The sequence below is a fragment of the Nipponia nippon genome, unplaced genomic scaffold (genome assembly GCF_047370975.1).
Source record: "Nipponia nippon isolate SJK-2023a ecotype South Korea unplaced genomic scaffold, ASM4737097v1 scaffold_8, whole genome shotgun sequence".
Lineage (NCBI taxonomy): Eukaryota > Metazoa > Chordata > Aves > Pelecaniformes > Threskiornithidae > Nipponia > Nipponia nippon.
In genome coordinates this window covers 35,843,251-35,862,886 of record NW_028262402.1, presented here as the reverse complement: position 1 = coordinate 35,862,886, position 19,636 = coordinate 35,843,251, and the positions used below count along the sequence as shown (strand labels likewise).

Sequence of the window (19,636 nt, the reverse complement as noted above, 5' to 3'; positions counted from 1 at the left end):
CATAACAGGAATCAAGATGGATGGTAGACCAGTAGCTGTTGTTTAGAAACTAGAACAAGCTCCAGCAAAACACCTAAGTCATAAACATTTACCTCTGCCTACTTCAAGTGCTCTTGCACAGAAAGCCGGGGTGGAAGGGGCAGGGGAAAGCTGTGCTAAAGGGCAAACCTGCATCAAAGAAAGGATTAGAAAAAATTAAATGCTTACAGTAACAACATAGTGGTCTAAAGCCCTCGGTAAGTTCCCCATACATTTGAGGGATTTATGAGCTCTCTCATGAATTTAGACCCTTGTTTTAAAGCTTTGTAAACATTTAGTTAATTGTCTCCATCTGCCTGCAGGGTAGCTGTATTTTGCAATGGGAACAGGGTGCTAGAGAGGTTGTATGACTGGAAGAAAGGGACAGTGAGCGAAGAGTAGAACAGCAAATTTCCTGACGCTTGCTTGCTTGGTTGGCTTCATCTGTGCCAGGTAATACAGGGACACCCCCGTTGTCTCTAGAAATAACTATATATGGCTACACAGCTAACACAATCTGAGACCTGTCTTTTATTCCCACTAGTGACTAGTCGGAAATCCAGGGGCACTTCTAACACTCAAAAATTACAAAAGATTATACCACAAACCTGAAAATCCATGTTTGTAGATTTTTGTATTTCTAACAAAATACACTGCCAGCACTGTCACAAGCCTTCAACACTAACAAGTTTAGATTTTAGAGGATGCAATTTTATCAGCCCAAAGGCTTCAGAGGGCAGAAGAGACACACCAAAATCAGGTGGATCTAAAAAAACCCACCCACCACAGACTTATTTCAGAGAAAATGGTAAGGAAGTCTTGTATTTGCTTTCTTTAGAAGCATTTACATTTCATATCTTAAATGTCTGATCACTCAAAAGGACTAGAGAGGGTTGAGCTAGATGATCAATAAAGGTCTCTTTGAAACCAAACCATTCCAACTTTTCAAATTAATTTAAAAGATGAGATTTTTCATTTAATCCAATGAATTCCAGACTACCATGGGACTCATAACAATATGGGACTATTTCCCAACTCTGTATTTGTACTTACGAGATGAGATGAGTACGAATGCCATATGAAAGGAAATATGCATGTACGTGAATCCAGTGGGAAACACAGCAGAAGGGTTAAAAGAAGAGCAAGGACTGATAACAAAGAACACCCTTTCCAGTACACACCTCCCAGGACAGTGATCCCAGCAATAAAATGGAGGAATCTGTTTTTCAGGTCAGGACAGCAAGACCTGCACTCTGGGAAGACCAGAGGTTGTCAGTGGAAGGCACTGCCACCTAACACCAGCAGGGTGGCAAAAAGCTTACAGTCTGTCACATACAGGGTGATGCATGTGATAACGTGCCAAGAGAACAAACACATGTTTCAAACAAAGGAAAAAAAGTGGCCTCAGATTTATCAGACTGAAGGAAGCGTGACTCTAAAGCAAAGGACCACCCAATAATAGCTACTGACTCCTAAATTGTACAAAGGACTCAAGGTCTCCACACCCAAAAACTAGTATGCTGTCTGCAGTAAAAAAAGACGAGGAAGATGATGAGAACCTGGTAGCCAGAAGCTCTTGTCCTTTGTGCTGCCAACAACTGCTCATGGTCGGGCTACCCTGGGAGCACATGTCCTGGTGCTTTTCAGCATGTTGGTGTGACAGTGTGAGTGAATGAAGCCTATGAGAGGAGTGTGAGCAGGTGGGATCAACCTGCTTTGAGATTTTGTAAATAAATACCATCTCCTTTCATAATACCTTGCATTCAGCTTGTTAAACTAGTTCTTCCATACAGAAAACAATCCAGGTCATCAACTTGTGCTTTAGCTCTAACGACTGAGCTAACAGGAAGATAAATATTGGAGAAGCAGGGAGGCAGAAAATTAACAGAGTCAGGAAATGAGTGATAATGTTAACTTACTTCATGGCAATGGATCTCCCTTTTAGCTAATATACTTTATTTTATGCCACTGAACTGTGCTGAAAACTTATTTCATGACAACCCTCCACTGAAAATCTATGAGAAAAGAAAACCTCCTTTTTTTCCACTCCTGAGGAAACAGCAAATGAGCAGAACATACAGTTTAAGTACTTTTACACCTTTTTACACGTTTTTTCTTGAGAAAAATGTTAAGATGTCCCAACTGTTCACAACATGGACTACTTAAGGAGTATCAGAGAACAGAAAGATGTCAACAGTTAATATACTAGGATTTTCTATTTTGAAAATAAGGCTTCTATGTTACTACTTACCTGCATTTTCATCTTCTCCTTGTATAAATATCTGTGTCTATTGCATCAGTGTTCCCAGCTACAAAAGCCATTAATCAGCACTCTGAAAACATTAGTCAAATTACTGGAAGACATAAATAGCCAGGTCATGAGGCACACAGAAGGTAAGGAAGAGAAAATATCTGAGCTCTCATTGCAACAACTGATGGTATTAGGATGACCCATAGCTCTCCCAGCTACAGCACTGTAGCTGGACGAAACTGTAGCCGTTCCAGCCCCTGAGATTTAGGGTGTAAGTGATCCTATATTACTGCACACCAGAGATCAACTGCCAACAAAACATTTAAACTGTAATTAAATTATATTGGAAGGACCTGGAGAAAGACAATCAAAAATGCAAAAAACTGTGCTTTGAAACAGTCAAGTGTTTCCATCCACCCAGGGAATAAAGAAAAAACTTGAAGCTGAAAGGAAGTATTTCCAGTGGTGGGTTGCATTTCTTTATTTCTGATTCATATGTATATATACGCATACAATGATATTAGATATCCTTGTATTGCTTAATCTATAATTTAAGTCAGCATAGATCTTTTAACAAAAAAATTGCAACTATTAATTTGTATTTGATCTGAGCACTCTGATACACAGTAGAAAAAATCCATATAGAAAAGATTATATCTGTGCAATTATACGTACTATATTCCTCTTTCAACAAACTACTGATTTATTAATATTGATACATTATTGTTAGTATAATATAGAATTGCCATATCATAACATTAAAAAACTTTTCAAAATATATTAATAAGCAAAGGTAACCACACCTTGATCTTGCAATCATTTTTGCGCCATCACATTGATGTCCCATTTTGTTTTAACGTGACATGTGGCTTAAACAAATTCCTTCTGTCTCAGGTTGCCATTATTAGTCCGGCCACTTTAATCATATTAATTCATGTATAGCTTTGTTGTTTAGTAGTTTCACACAAAGCCTTTAGAATTAAACTCAGCTCTGAGCTGACATCCACCACTAAGACCACAAAGCTCTTACGCCCCACTTAGGTCTCAAACAGTGCACAAAGATTTGAGCTGAACCTCTGCTTTGTGGTGAACTTCTCTTTTAGCAAACACTTCTCTCACCTATAACATAACACAAGTCATCTGGCTCATTCTAGGTGGCTTAAGCTACAGGTCTACAGAGATGTGACTTCATGCTACTAAATGCTTTTAATAGTTTAGATCTAGGTGAAGCTTAATTAGCATCTGAAAGTTAATACAAATATTAATCTGTACATAAAACATTATCCCCAATATACTAAGTGACAGCACTTTTATAAGGCAGACACAAGCCAAGATTCAAATATCTGAGAAAAGGTGGAAACTACCAGATTAGTTATAGAGCAGCAACAATGGTCAGCAGGATTAGGCCCTTCCTCTGTGAAAATTAACAGGAACTGACAGAAAGATGCGGTGCAGCAGGCTAGCTAGTATGACAGAGACACAATGCACCACCTGCCAGTACAGAGCAAGGACTGCAGAGGTGCAGATATTTCAGTTTTGATGCTGGCAGATAAGAAAGCATTTGGCAAGTTCTCGCCTTTCTGACAATCTTGTCAATCTTCATTACAGTGGCTGAACAACTGTGCACACAATGATGGACGCTTGCTTCCTTGCCTGCAGACTACCTTGTAAATACAAGATACAAATTGACAGAGATGGAAATGTGCAAACCACAAAACAAAAATAGCAATCTTTTAAATGAAGGACAAAATATAATTTTCACTCTCAGTTTAGATGCTACTGAAAAATCAAGGCTCATTCTGTCCTGCCTTTTGCTTAAACTTTATTCCCCAAGAAAACGCTTGCTTGTGTTCTCTTTCATTAATAATTCCGGACTGGAAGAAGGATGGGAGTTTGTGCACACATAAAAAAAAAGGTGCAAATTAACTTGAACTGTTATGTCTAAGGACTTATTTACAGACAAAGTAGAGAATCCACAGATGTAATTCTAGGGCATATGAGAATCTCGTGAAGATAAGAATAATATTTCAGAGAGTCTGCAACACTATTACTTCTGTTAGGACATCCCAAAAGGCAGGTGAGTCAGCAGGTTTGGAAAGTGCATGCGTGTGTTCATTAGGGGAAGAGAAAGCATTAGTCATACTCTTGACTCTTGTCTTTTTAAAGCAGACAAATGGAATTCACTCGACAATTTGCCCTCTCTTGCAAAAGAGACTGCAGTTATTTTCCAGTGAATATGAGGACTTACTGCAGTGTCTTTTGTGCCAGTACACAGAACACCAGCAAACAAGAAATGCTTAGGGTTTTCTTCCTTTTCATGTGTTTACTGCTGTGTTCCATGACACAGACAATAATCTGCATTGTAATACTTTTTTTTTTTATATTAGATACACGTTGAATAATACTTTGACATCTATTCCTAATAAATGAATGTGACTCCCAACTGTAGATTTATACATTTAATCTTCAGTTGTTAGTAGGAAATACTAAGTATTTCATATTCATAGCGTTAATAGTCTTTACAATTGGAGTTAGGATGCCATCTGAAGACTCATAACCTAAAAAAAAGTTCTGGAAAAACAGATTTAGAAAACAACAACAACAAATTAATGCTCCAAGGCTTTTAGAATATATGACAATGATTTGCAGGATTAGCTGCTTCTATAAAAACTATCCCTAAAATAAAGATACTAAACTGAATCATTAAAATAAAATTAATTTCAGTTACTCATTTGTCCTCTGGGAAGTCTGTCTGATGACTAATTATTATTTTTTTAGTATATCAGTCTTTTCTGTGACTGGATAAAAAAGTGAATAGGGTAAAATTTACATGGAAAGACCTTTCAGACAGCAAGAAACAGACAAATTGAAGAAAGTCGTGCATAATTTCTAGAATTATTTTTAAACAATGAAGTTGCTGCTGGTCTGTGACACAACCAAGCTAACATTTATTGTAACAATAACTATTCTGTTCAGCTATGCATAAACATTAATATGCTGAAGACAAAAATGAAACAAAAATCCACATCCTCATTGACTTGTTCATGAGGCACACTGTTGGTAAAAGGGTATCCTTCTAGACAGAAATTGCACACACACATAGAAACCAATGCTAGATGATACAGCTTTCCTAATGAAAAGTCTATTTCTGAAAAAAACACAAATAACCAGGCCCAAAATTCTGCTGTTTCCATGGCAACAGGATTGGCCCTTTTGGTCTTCTTGAATTGCTGAATGACATGGAAAAATCATAAACCAAACAAAATTAACCCAAATTGCCTATTGTACACCATCGTCATGGGTGTCTGGGTGATGAAAATCCAAGCGAACCCTCTTCTTCAAATGCCTGGCAGCAATGCTTTTTATTTCAGGGTCATGTCAATGCTATATATTAAAGACAAAAAAATAAATATGAAAGAAAAACAAAAGAGAAGAAATCAGTACTATGAAACACATGGCTAGGCATTTCCCCAGTCCCAAGCTCCCACAAAGTGTTGAGCATCCTCATCTCTTATTTACTTAAATGCATTGGTGTCAAATAATTTACACACATCCTATCTACTATATATGGAAAATACAGACCTTAATAAGAACTGTTACTGTTTTATTGAAATTAATAACTACATTCCCAGCAATTCCAATCTGAAGTAGACACCAGATGTGGAAAGATCCACTGGTGGAATGACACCACAGTGTGGCAAGATACGGGTGCCCCTAAAAATGTTTCTAAGAGTACAGTTTTGCCATTTAGTGCAAAGCACATGTCATCAAATACTTTAGAAGCGTTCTTTAGAATAAGAGGCTGTCATCATAAACATTGCATCAAAATACAATTTTCCTCATAGAAGACATAACTATTTAAAGCACCCTCGATATTTATGAATTGCTACAGAACACACAGCGTTCTTTCCCTGTGCATTATTTCATAATTAGGTTTTTTTTAAAGTCATGAGGAAGTGCAAGAAGTTGAACAAAACAGAACACAAGAGAGCGTGACAACAGACAAAAGCTGTTGGAATAGATGTGAAAAAGACAACAGAAGGAAACTAAGAGCTGGGCAGACTCCAGAGAGGTTTCAGCAGAAAGCATACAGAAAAGTTTGTTTAAAACTTCTGTTATCATTGTGGAGCCATTTACGTCAGAAATCCTATTTCCTGAAGAAATGACACCAGAGATGAGTGATATGACCACAGGAAAATTATTGCCATTTCTGAAGACAGATACATATTTATAGCAGGAATTAGCATGAATTTGTCCTCAACTATATTTATTTAAGCTAAATACAAATTCTCTTCTCATATTGCTTTTTGCTGCTCAGCTTCTCTTTTGAGAAAAACAGGAAAATTGTTCAAGTCACAAAAAGAACAATACCATAAATAAACAGTCTTTAACATGTTATTTATTTTCTGTCCTCATACTTTAAAAAAAAAACAGTTCTCATACTGACTTATTAAAGAGTGTCTGAGGAAAAAAAAAAAAGATGCTCAAAGATTTTATGTCAACTGCTTTAGGAATCAGGAATTTACCTTATGGTTCCAACCTAAGTATCAGGTATGATAGTGTGATAGTTTACTAGGGTACAATTTTATTTAAAAAAAAAAAAAGAAAATAAAAGCTCCATTTTATTTATGCATCTGTTTGCTACATGTACTTCTAATTATTTGCCTGCTTATGAACACTCATGTTATTTGATGGAATCTTTTACTGAGGAGTCAAGTTTACTGTATGCTATTTCCTGAACAATATTCCAGTGTGAGACACCAGTGTATTTCTACATACCAGTCAGATGGGTAGGGACTGCAGAGTCCCCAGTCACTCCTCCCCTGTACACACTGGCCAGGAATACACACACTGATGCAATGGCTAGTCCTCCTGACGTGCTATTCTAGCAAGGAACTGTTAGTGCTTGCGTGACACACTACAGCTACAAACACCCTCGCTGATGCACAGTAAGAGCAGTGCAGGGTTTTCCATTCATATGCTTCAGTTAAGGTATCAGACAGAGAAAGAGCATGCCAGAGGACTGACACATTCCTATTTCCAAGGGATCCAGTCCAGCTTTGAAAGCAAGAGACATAAAGATACTGGAGATTTAATCAGGAAAACAACTATGAAAGAAGCTGAGAAGCACAAAAAACAAAGAGAAGGAAGACATCAAGAGCACGACCCAGAAATCAAAGTAAAATATAGGACTTTTTAGTCTTTGAATGAGAATGGCAAGTTTACCACTTTACTTTTAACTCAGGATACTGCAAAGGACCATCTTCACTCTGATCACATTGCACCTTTTTCTATCTGTTTTTCACATAACCTGAATATCCTCAGGCTAAGAATTCTATCTGTCTCTGCTTGGAAATGGTCAAGGACCCTCTAAACACATCTGCAATGCAAATACAATAAATCCCAACTTCAGTGTTTTTTCTGCTTGCATATGTAGAATCAAGTTCCTGAAAATAACTATAAAAGCATTTAGGTCTCCAAAAAGCTTTATGGAGTCTACCCAGCCTCAGTTCCTAGCAGCATGGCTGTAAAATAATGTTAAAATGTAATGACAGTATTAGGTGTAAATCCTTACTCCTGCTCCACGGAAGTCATTTCTGGATCATTTGAGAGGCAGCTAGTTCTGGGTACAAGGAAAAAAGAGGTAGCAGTAAACATATCTTCTGTGATTATTTCTTTCTCTTTTTAAATATGACATAAAATTTGGGGGATGTAATAACTAACTGTAGTGAGTTACACACAAATGTCATTGATAGGAATGTAGTGAGCTTAGTGCCTGCAACACAAATTAGTTTGAGTAATAAATTTTTAAGCTATTTCTTTAAGTTGGGGAAGGGAAATGCACTACAGTGACTTCATACATCCAACAATAACAATAATCAATGATGCCTCATATGAATATTTAGTTCCCCTTTCACTTGCTATGCTGCAGCATGCACTCTTTTAAATGAAAGGAATAACAAGAACGCAGCTTTCTTTCACAGAGTTTTCATTGTCATATACTACAATGCATTTGAAAATGTTTGAATAGAAAGGATAGAAGTTGCATTTCAAGGTTGGGTGGGCCTCTTCTCTTTTGTTTAACAAAATATTCAGGTGGTATCAGATAACTACTTATGTGAATTCATTGCTTCTGAGGCAGTCTAACTGCTAGAATCAAAAAGCAGCAGCCAGTGTTTTGGGTGTTTCTCTGTCGTGGTTTTAAAAGCTAATCTCAGGAGAATCGGCAGAAAAGGTGTACTGCAAAAGAAGAAAATTCAGAAAAAATACAACAAAGAAGAAGCGGTAAGGTGAAAATTCTGAAGTGCACAAGCTAAAGGAAGCAGACTGAAAAGAAACTTTAAAAACTCAAAATCTTTGGTTACAAAACCACAGGGAAAATGTCATACTAGCATCAACAGACACAGCTCCCTTCTCCGGAATCTTGTGTACAATACACACGTGGAAAAAGTGCACCAGATGATACTTTCTAAGCTCTGCTCAGTGAGTCAAGGATTGTGTCCTTCCAGTTAAGGATTTATATGGTACTTTACAGCATACCACCTCAGTATGTTACAGTCAAAGCACAGAGTTATGAGTTTAAAGTATCTGATCATCAGCTGACACTGATTTATTAAGTGACCATAGACAATACAGTATTATCAAGTATTAATCCACTGACCTATCCAAACAACACTGGAAAGAGAGGAAAAGTTACCTACCTACCTTAACTGAGAATGAAGTACAATAGCTATCCCTAACTTAGTAAATTGTAAAAAATAATTTTCGAAAAGACCTACTTCCTAAAAACTTTATGAATCATCTGACATAATGGGTGAAGGGCAGAAAACATTTAATGAACCATTTTAATGGAGTAAAAAAGTGATTTCAGTCCTCCCATGACTACAGAAACAATCATCAAAAATTAGCAAAAATGTTTTTTATAGTGTAAAGGTAGGATTATTCCTTACTGAGACCCAACGGTACAAAAGCAGGCTGCTTATAGTGAGAGGGGAAGTCAATTCACAAATGTGGCAACTTACACAGTAATTGAAACTACGAGCTGTTTGCTGTACCAAACACGTAATGTACTACTGCATTCAATCTATGCCTGTGAAACAAGTAAATATAATGCCAGCATCCAGCTGAAAGCTATCTTACTTAGCTGTTTCTGAAGTTTCCCTCAGCTCTTCATCCAGTCTGCATGAGTAAAAGTTATTGATATAAAGAAACAGAGAAGCAAGCAGAGCATGAGAGAGAAGCAGAGCAATAGCAGAGCAAATACAGTACATGCTTCTAAAATAGGCACTCAGTATTACACACTGACCCTAAAGCTGTTCAGTTCAGTATGATACCATTGTCCCTGTGCTCAACCCACGTTTAATTTGTAACTCCTTATTTAGCTCATTTGGAGGCAGAAATATAGAAGCAGCAGGGATCTGAGGCATGCCCAGCGGACAGAGCTGAAAGCATTCAGTTGCCCTATCAGATAGTATTAAACTAGCTGCAGCCTGGGCCAAGTCAAGGACGTTTACAGTTGAGCAAGTTTTATTTGCAAGGGAGGCTGATCTCAACAGCTTGAAGGGGAAAGTAAGATTCCACATCATTGCAAGTCCTCTCTCATTCAGCTGTTGAGGTCGCCTTCAGGTGAAAGGCTGTCACACAGATTCACTCCATTATAAGCAGCAGCATGGGCTAGAAAGCAAGTTTTACCTCATTCTTCTCTTAATACACTTCTCTTCATCATACCTTACAAGATAAGAGTAGGTGAAGGAAGAGAAAAGATGTACAAGTTCATATGATACAACAGGCACACTGTATGCCACTTCAGTAAAAACTACCAAACAATGACACAACCCAAATCCTGGCATAACCCTATGTACTTTCTACAGGTGGGATTCCTCATGACCATAAGTGGCATTTCTGTTCTTGCCAGTGGAGTGATTATGAAGCTGAAAGCTGAATTTTATTTTATTTTCCTACAGGAATCTTTCTCAATTTGCAGCAGAAGGGAAGCTATCAGCTGAACACTGCTCTTCTCCCTGTGGCATGGGAATAACCACTCACAATGCCTTGAATGCACACACCCACTAAATCTTTGTATCACAACATCTTGAAAATGCTTGCCACCAATGGGCAGACTTGTCACCTTTCGATTTTTTTCTTCAGCAAAATCATGATCTCTCATCTGGCTGCTGATGACATGAAGTAAGCAGTTCCCTAAAATTTCTTAACCTCTAAGTCCTAAAGTTTCTCTGGTGCTGTGATCATTTCAGTTTTGGTTTGAGAGGTGAATGGACTTTCCAAACAGTTTTCAGTCTACAGGGAAGAAAAGATGTGTGTAACACAGGTGTGTGTACTGCTACAGACAGCGCAACAGTAAAACACAGCAAGGAAGCAGAGAGAGAAACACACTGAATTATCAGGTTAAGGTCTATATCAAAGGCAACTATAAAAAATTAAAATGTTTACAGTAATCGAAAGAGGAAGGGAGGGAAGGAGAAAAGGATGGAGGGAGGATGAAAAAAAATTAGGGATGTTAAAACAGTCTGGATATCTGTTTATCAGGTGACCAATGACCTCTGTGCTCCACATTCTTAGCATCACTCCACCTCTAAAGAAGTTACAGCAGCAAATAAATTTGAGTGAAAGTCCCTATGATCCCTGATTTTATGACTGTAACTTAATATTCTTCCAAGTGCCATTGCAAGAACTGGGCTTCCCACATGCTCCCTGGAATTACACCACAACCACCAGCTCAATGAACGAAATTATGCTGCTTTCACAACTACTCTGAGGCAGGTGTGAAAACTCCTGCCTGGGTTGAAGGGATCTATGGCAGCTCCAAAAGAAGTATTCTTCATACCTAGTCACTGACAAACCATAAGGAAAAGACAATCATACTTGTGTATTTACTCATCAAAATACTTTCTAGAACATAATGTTTGCCTGTTCAAAACCTAGGACATTTGATAAAAGAATAATTAAAAAAAAGCATTCCTGAACAGAATATCTTTTTAATAATGACCCACATGAAAACCATGATCAATTTCCAAGGTTTTCAGTCTTGGTATACCATTTCAGTTTGTTGTTTTCAGGACTGAAAAAAAGCCAGTTGAGGTGAACAATTTAAATCAACTTCCTACAATTTTTAATAGATATCTTTCCTTTAGAAACACCTGCATTTCTCTTCTCCCAAGTAACAAGTGATAGGACAAGAGGAAATGGGCTCAAGCTGTGCCAGGAGAGATTTAGATTAGATATTAGGAAAAACTTCTTCATGGAGAGAGTGGTTAGGCATTGGAACAGACTGCCCAGGGAAGTGATACAATCACAGTCCCTGAAGTATTAAAAAAATATGTGGATGTGGTGCTTAGGGACATGGTTTAGAGGTGTACCAGGCAGTTAGGTTAACAGGTTGGACTCGATGATCTCAGAGGTCCTTTCCAACCTTAATGATTCTATGATTCTAGGATTTAAAAAACCTTTACATATAAGAGGTAAGAACTGAGACAGTGTCTTTCAGTGGTTCTGGGTTAAACCATGAAAATCAACAAGATAAGGAACAGTGAACCTATGGATTTGCAGTGGCTTTCTATTGAACAGGCTATCTTTGAATTATTGTTTCAGTTCAAAGCTCTGTATGACTAAAAAACACTTTTTACTTAAATAGTGGTAAAAGTTATGGAAAAATATAGCATAGGTGATACCTGTGGAAGGTTCATTTTTTTTCCTATTTTCTTTCTGGGTTGCAATTAGTGAGTAAACAGTCTGTTCCAATTTGGATTATAGAGTCATAGCGTTGATGAAAGGACTCTAAGCCTCAAAATTTTTCTTCATTTTACCAGCAGTATCATTTGGTCCAGCAGAAAATCTTCATCTTCCTGTAAACATTGGTTCCCCTCAGAGTATATATTTATTGTGTTTTGTGTCTGCATTACACAATGTTTTCCTGCTTCTGAGTTTGACAATGGAATTTTTATGGAACACCTAAGTGTTTGTAACAATATTAGGAAGGGGCCTTCCATTTTTCTTACAGACTCTGAAACGCTGCCATTAGTTTCTGTAAATAGTTCTCATTAGAACAAGTACATGCTTACTGCACATCACTTACTTGACAATACTGTCTGGTATGTGCACGTATTCCATTGGAATCATCTCATGAAGCTCCGCCAATGTGTTGACGTACTGTATCTTACTGCTGAACTTAGAGCTGAAACACAGAAACAACATGTTAATTGACTCTCCCCCCAAAATCTTTTATGATATATTAAAAAAAAAGAGAAGGCATGTACTTAATGTATTAAATAATTAAGCATTTTGTTATTCATATTTCAATTACAGAGTTCAGCTGATCATGAGCATACCTGAGTTCTAGTGAGGCTGAAATCAAGTCTAGACCTTTTGCTGTTCCTTGCTTAGGCTGAATCACAGTATTTAGGACAACACTATAAATTGCAGTGCCTACATACTAGGCAATGTGATTAGTTTTACAGTTCAAAGGAGATGTATTAAAATTCTGAAAAGAATCAAATCCCCTACAGCATACTTACATGTAAAAAGAGATGGGAAGCATTCACTTAACGTCATCATGATGAATTAACATCAAGTGATCCTGATGAATTAGCATTTATATTTGATACTGATTCTCAATCAAACATAATAAACCCAAACTTCCTTATTTGTTTAGATGAGTACAGATCTGATAATTTATGTGCATGTCTATTCTTACTGCAGGGCCTTCTTATGAGGAAATACTTCCCTTGTTTATTTCAGCTGTGCTATATGATCATTTATTGTGTTTGAGAAATGATCACGGGGAAAAAGGCTAAACCGTTGAGAAAACACACTTAAAAAAATAAGGCTATTCACTTGTCTAACCTGAATTACTTGATATGTATCAGCTTATAAGAAATCTATCTTTCTAATAGGGCTCATAAAGCAATTTTCCAAATTTAGCTCTGGTTGTATTTAGATAGTCTTTTAACATCAGTAACGCTGACAAATGCACATTCACTGTAAATGTTCTTAGGTTAGGCCATTAAAAACAGAACATATTCTTCCTATTTACTGCTGATTTTGGGGTATGACCAGACAACATGAAGACTCTGAAATAGCTCTCAGCAGAAGGTTACTGCCCCTCCCCTTACCATACATATCTTCCTAATAAGGTAAAGTGAGACAACTGAAACAGGAATACATAAAAGTACTGTGAATAGTTTTTTAAACTCATCCATTTTAATTTGTCCCTGTACCAGATTAGCACCATGTCCTGGTTTCAGCTGGGGTAGAGTTAATTTTCATCTTGGTAGCCGGTATGGGGCTGTGTTTTGGGTTTAGGATGAGAACAATGTCGATGATACACTGATGCTTTGGTTCTTGCTAAGTAGCGCTAAGCTGTTGCTAAATAGGTGCTAAGTGGTGCTCGCACTGGTCAAGGACTTTTCAGCTTCCCCTGCTCTGCCGGGTGCACAAGAAGCTGGGAGGGGGCACAGCCAGGGGGGCTGACCCAGACTGGCCAAAGGGCTATTCCATACCGTATGGCGTCACGCTCAGTGTATAAGCTGGGGGAAGAAGAAGGAAGGGGGGGGACATGGGGTATGATGGCGTTTGTCTTCCCGAGTAACCGTTACGCGTGATGGAGCCCTGCTTTCCTGGGGATGGCTGAACACCTGCCTGCCCATGGGAAGCAGTGAATGAGTTCCTTGCTTTGCTTTGTTTGCGTGCACGGTTTTTGCTTTGCCTATTTAACTCTTCTAATTTATTTTACTTCAAGTATTAAACTGTTCTTATCCCACGAGTTTTCTCCCTTTTACCCTTCTGATTCTCTCCCCCATCCCACCAGTGGGGAGTGAGCGAGCGGCTGCATGGTGCTTAGTTGCTGGCTGGGGTTAAACCACGACACATCGCTAGGCACACACACTGGAGCAGGCCAATGGTCACATTTTAAGATGCATGAATCACTCACAATTGTCCAGCCAAAGCCATGATAACATACAGATAATTCTTAGCATTTTATCGAAAATGTTTATCATAGACTGTATCATCTGAACTGCCAGCTAGAGAAACTTGGCAAGTTGCAAGCCAATTGGAAGCTTCTAAAGACTGGGGGTGGGGGCAGAAAAAAAAAATTAAAAAGCTTTCAAGGGTTAATTTTTCCACTTGAAAATTCTCCTGGGTCTACTAATTCCACCACAGTGATTGATTTCTGAGCAATTGCTTCATATGGGAGTCTGTATGGGCATCCCAAATACATGACTGAAATAAGAAGTCCTTGTTTCTTTCAGACTTTAGGGGAGGTGTGCTGCCAATAGTGGTAAACTTCCCATTATTTAAACATTTCCATCAAATGCCAAATATCTTTCACAGACACTTGTTTTATTAGAAATCTAATTTCTTACCTAACGCAGCTAAGATGACCTCTAGTGTGAGTATCTGGTCCATAGAGAGTATCTAGGATCTATCTTTGCAACCACTAGTTCTTTCATCCTGTGTATTCAGACAACTGTTTAGTGTTTGTCAGTCAAGATGAGTCCCAGGCTCCACTGAATGACCTTTCCAGCTTTTCAAATAGAATTGACTCTAGCACACCCTCAGTGACTTGACTGTCCCTTGCCATTCTGTTGTCTTTCGGTTTCTTGATTCCTACTGTTTTGTCCTGCATCTCAGCAGAAATAGAATTAAAAGTATGTTGCTCATGTTTAGCTATCTCATTGAAATCTGTGCTTGCTTTGGGACCAATTCATTTCTTACTCTAAAATTCCCACTGTGCATGTCAATGGTGTGGTGAACAGCTTGGGGCTAGCAAACTAAGCTACAGCCATCAGCCTTCAATCTAATCAAGTTTCTATCTCCTTATATTGCTTGTTACTGAATTGACTCTCTCTTTTCATGTCCCTCCAGAGTTTTTTACTCAGCTTTCTCATAGTGCTCTTCTGTCCTTGGTGAGGGTTCAAATATCTTAAGTCATCTTCCACAAAAGTCACATTGGCCAGGTGTCCCGCCCACCTTTTTTCAGCTCCCATTTGCACTTCACTTCCTTCTTGCACAGAGACTCAATCCACTTGGCTGAAATGGAGAGTTTTAACTGGTCTTTATTGTGCCTAGTTTTGTACTGTTAATTTGCTTTGCCAAACTATTTAGAGCAAACCTTTTCTCCTGTTTGGCAATGCAAAACCTCTAGTCACTGCTGCTCAGTATGGTCATTTTGAATAAATGACTAATGAATTGAAAAAGAGGTGGCATATTTGATTTTTTTTTTTAAATTTTACTGCCTGCCTTTGCTCTGGGAGCAAATAGGATGCCAACAGAAATATCTCAGACATCAAACGCAACTTAGCGAATCCCCATCATTACTGTTGATAATTCCAACTATTGGTTCCCTGTTACTCTGGTATTTTTAATTGTCACTTTCTACTTGGTATTAAAGACACCACAGCTGAAAGAAGCAGCTCCATTATGACACTACCTATCACACTTCGGCAGCGATGGGAGAACTCATGTGCTTCCCCATCCCAATGTCACCCTGTCAGAACTGAGCACTCTGTGACAAACACCTCCAGTGTCCTCATCTGCAGCCTGGGGGCAGACCTCTCTGAGGTCTGTCATGACATATGTTATTTGCTGTGTGGCTTCTGTAGATGATGATGCTTCTCTTGCCTGAAGCAACTCTTTCTCACATCTGTCAGTCTGCTCTCCCTGATCTCGGGATTTCAACTGCACACTTGCCCATCTTCTTCAACAACTTGTGAGGTCTTCAGGGTCTGTAACATTTCTTTGCATTTTTTACTAATCAAAGCATTATTTTTGGTGACATTAAACCTTTTTTGGAATCAGAAATCCTATGCTTTCAAACAGCTCAGAGTGCTGGAAGTCCTCTTGCATGAGCAGCAACTAATTATATTAATATCCAGAATTGTAGCTTAATCTTGTCCTGTAGCCAGGATTTTTTTAATGAGGTGATTATCATTACATGCAGACCCCTTTTCTACATGCCTTTTAGCTGGGCTTGGAACAAAGACAATTTTAAGGGACTTAATTCCCAGTTCTGCATACACATACAGGTTTACGATATCATGCCTGTGATGTCTGCAACTAGATACTCATATAAATCACGTGTTTTTTTCCACTCGCTTTAGGAAAGTCAACTTCAACTGTCAAAATCCCAACATGAACTGTAAAATGAGTACTCTTCAGTCAAAGATTAACAGCCATGTTTGATGATTTAGAGTGCTTTTGTATTCTTGGGGGCAAAGAAAATCACTGGTATTCCCTACATACCTTATAAAAGGTCGTGTCACAGCCAGAATTGTCCTGATAAACCATGATGGATGAACAATTATAAATGATTTCAAATTCTTCCGTAATCTAAACAAAAAAGAAACTGTTTCTTAAAAAAACCAAAAAATCACAAAAATACAGAAAGATCATATACAGTGAACACTGTCATACAGGGGAGTAACAGAAATGGACAGTTTAAAATAATGGCTGTGGATCAGAAAGGAAAATACTACTCACCGTCGATCAATCATCTGGTAGCATTTTTTCATCCAACCCAGTCCAGGCATCCTCCTTCTTGGTGTTGCTCCATTCAAGTAGACAATCATATAGTCTTCAGCTACCATTAGCTCTAAGGTACTGATTACGTAGCTGATAAAAGTACAGAAGTAAGTGAGGACGCACTTTACATTATCCGCTTAAGCCCAAACTAAATCAGACTACTAGGAATAAATCAAGGCAGACCAAGCAATTTATGACAAGACGGTGTTTTCTTTTCTGTTAAACCAAAGCAAACATTTAGCACTGGTCGCCATGCTACCTGTAGATGTATAACTAGAAAACTACAATCTTATCTGCTCTTCAGAAATATGTGGTTTCCTTACAAAGACACAGTTTCATAGCAAGCTGTCAAATCTCACAGGTGACTTTGCTTTTGCTTAAAAGGGCATTAAATCATGAGATTTTGCAAGGGAGAGCGTGGTAGGACCATGTGAAGTTCCAGGAACTTCTGAAATTAGCTCTTGAAAAACTTCTCGTCATTATTAATTGTCATGTTTGTTCCATGCAAAAATAATAAGGGTCAGGAGAAGACACTTGTCTATAATTCTTGTGATCTTCACACTACTGCTACTGAGTCTGTGACTGCCAACTACAAACACTTTGAATCTCAAGGCTAATAAAAGCTTGTCCATCACCCTGCCTTCTGACAGGACAGAGCACTCCATGGCATCACTTCATTTTGTGAGCAAAACACTCCAAACACTCATTAAATTTCTCATCTCAGCAATGATAATTCAGACAGAACAGTGCTCTTCTGGCCAAACTCACCCTACCTAGAAGAGCACAGTACTCAGTCAAATGAAAGGGTAGCTTTAAATTCTTGTCCGGGGCTATATATGCAGATGCTCCGTTCAGTAGTCCCTACCTTACTCGGGAGCTGTTCATCACAAGAATGTTCAAATTGTTCTCTCTACTCCAGCCCCAAGGCATGTCTATGTAAAAACTACATTGAAAAATCACGACTCACAGCTTAAAAACCGAATGCCTGAGTGCTCACTACAAAAGGCAGCTCTATCTGTGAGCATAATGGCCCCTTTCACAGGTGTATGGGAATGACTCACGGTCTAATCTGACTCTTAAATTCCTTAAGATGCAGTTTCTTTAAAAGAACAGTACAAAATCTAGTTCTCACCAAAGAGAGTGATATTTTACCTGGGCATAAAGTAGGCAGCCATTAACTGACCAGTTCCATGCATTTGATAAATCCCACCTAAATCACTATTCACTCAATGCTTTTCACTGCTCTTTCTCACCTTGCAGTTGTGCATTCCCTGCTTTTGCCTGACATTTGTAAAGGCTCATGTTTAACTGTGAAATATCAAAGTGAGGGATTGTATGGACATTCTGATGCAAAAAGCATAATTTAACTGAATCTACTAACTATTTGACAGGTTATGAAATTAGCCCTTCCAATAGGGCACATCATCTAGTGCTTTAAAGTCATTTAGACACTGAAACATACAGAAAAGTGTGTATAAGTACTTGTCAAAACACTAAAGTCTTTCAGTTATAGAAACAGTCTAAAAAATGTCTATGTTTGCCTAGGTGCAAAGAGAATTGTTAATATTATGAATAATCAGTTATAATAAGAACAGTCATGCATACTTCTCATCAGGAATAAGAAGAGTATTATGACAAAAAGGAATCTCTACTAGTTTTTTAGTAAGATCTCGCTTTATCTCATACACTTTCACTCAACAGCTCTTATTCACTGTGGGCTGAAATAGAACATTTACCATTTTAGGGATGCTGAGCTCTTTTGCAAACCTTACCTAACTGCTGATTTTTTATTATTTGGTAATAATAGTAATTTCTTTATTATTTGAAAAGATGGACAGAATTTTTCTCATTGACTAGAACAATTTTTTCGCTCTGAAAGCAAAAAGTGCTGGTTTTGATTTTCAAAGTGTAGTTTTTCAAGTAGTGATTCTTTTAAAAAACTTTTAATCTCTAGACAATATCAGACAGACACAAAAGAAACAGCAGAATTTTCTGTGTCGTTCTGCATCATCTAGAAGAGGTGCCGTAGAAGATGCTGTCTCAAGAGTTTTGGCTCAAACCCAACTCTTCAAAGATAGTTTTACAGGATTAGTGAAAGTAACAAACAGGAACAAGGTAATTGGAAATGTGAAGGGAATCCAGAAGGAAAAGTAACTGCAAAACTCAGGAACAATTGAGGAGAGCTGTTAATCAGAAACTAGAGGTGGCTTATATGCTGCAAGTGCATGATTATCTATCAGAAACATGCTGTATAAAAAATGAGAAGAGATCTAGTGATTTGCAGGTCTCTCCAGATCCCTATATAATTCAATAGTAAACAATTCGCAAATATTAAAATCTATCAGTTATTGGATATATTGTAAACTGTCACACTCCCTCTATTTCAATGCAATTAATAGGCCGGCAACTGAAAGAAAGGGGTGATCTGACTTTCCTTTTTCTTGTTGTCTTACAGACAACTAACAGTCTACAAGCCTTAAAATAAGTTGAAGGTTCACAGTCAACCTGAACTCTCTCTTATACTACCACCCCAGAAAAAGGCAGTGAGTTATAGAATTTACTTTGGCAATATCCCCAGGTGATATGGAAAAGTCTCAAGGCTTGAAAAGGCTTTCTCTGCAAAGTCCATTTACCACTAGCTCTATCTACAAACAAGGGTCTTGGGTGAAGTCAAAGAACAACTATTTAATGCCAGTAATGGTTACTCTCAGCTTTGTACCCTAGTTATCAAGTTAAAACCACTGTACTAATTCATTCCTTCTAAATCACTGGGCACTGTGTAAATCAGTTACTGTAGATGACATGGGTGTCTTAGAGGCTCTACCAGAC

The 19,636-nt window shown here is 38.0% G+C and overlaps 1 protein-coding gene across 3 annotated transcripts in view; it reads right to left on the bottom strand.

Annotated features, from left to right (window-relative positions):
* Window positions 1–2,725: 2,725 nt before the first annotated feature.
* PRUNE2 (prune homolog 2 with BCH domain) overlaps window positions 2,726–19,636 on the bottom strand; it is a 144,710-nt gene continuing 127,799 nt past the window's right edge. The window contains exons 14-20 of one of the 3 annotated variants that reach the window (XM_087741910.1): window positions 16,766–16,897; window positions 16,529–16,615; window positions 12,363–12,461; window positions 9,962–9,997; window positions 9,410–9,448; window positions 7,845–7,892; window positions 2,726–5,653 (exon numbers count right to left, since the gene is read on the bottom strand). In XM_087741910.1, the coding sequence (XP_087598036.1) occupies window positions 5,632–5,653; window positions 7,845–7,892; window positions 9,410–9,448; window positions 9,962–9,997; window positions 12,363–12,461; window positions 16,529–16,615; window positions 16,766–16,897 (463 nt within the window). In that variant the 3' untranslated portion in view covers window positions 2,726–5,631. The remainder of the gene's footprint in view (window positions 5,654–7,844; window positions 7,893–9,409; window positions 9,449–9,961; window positions 9,998–12,362; window positions 12,462–16,528; window positions 16,616–16,765; window positions 16,898–19,636) is intronic. The other 2 variants (XM_087741911.1, XM_087741912.1) reach the window with 2 other exon arrangements.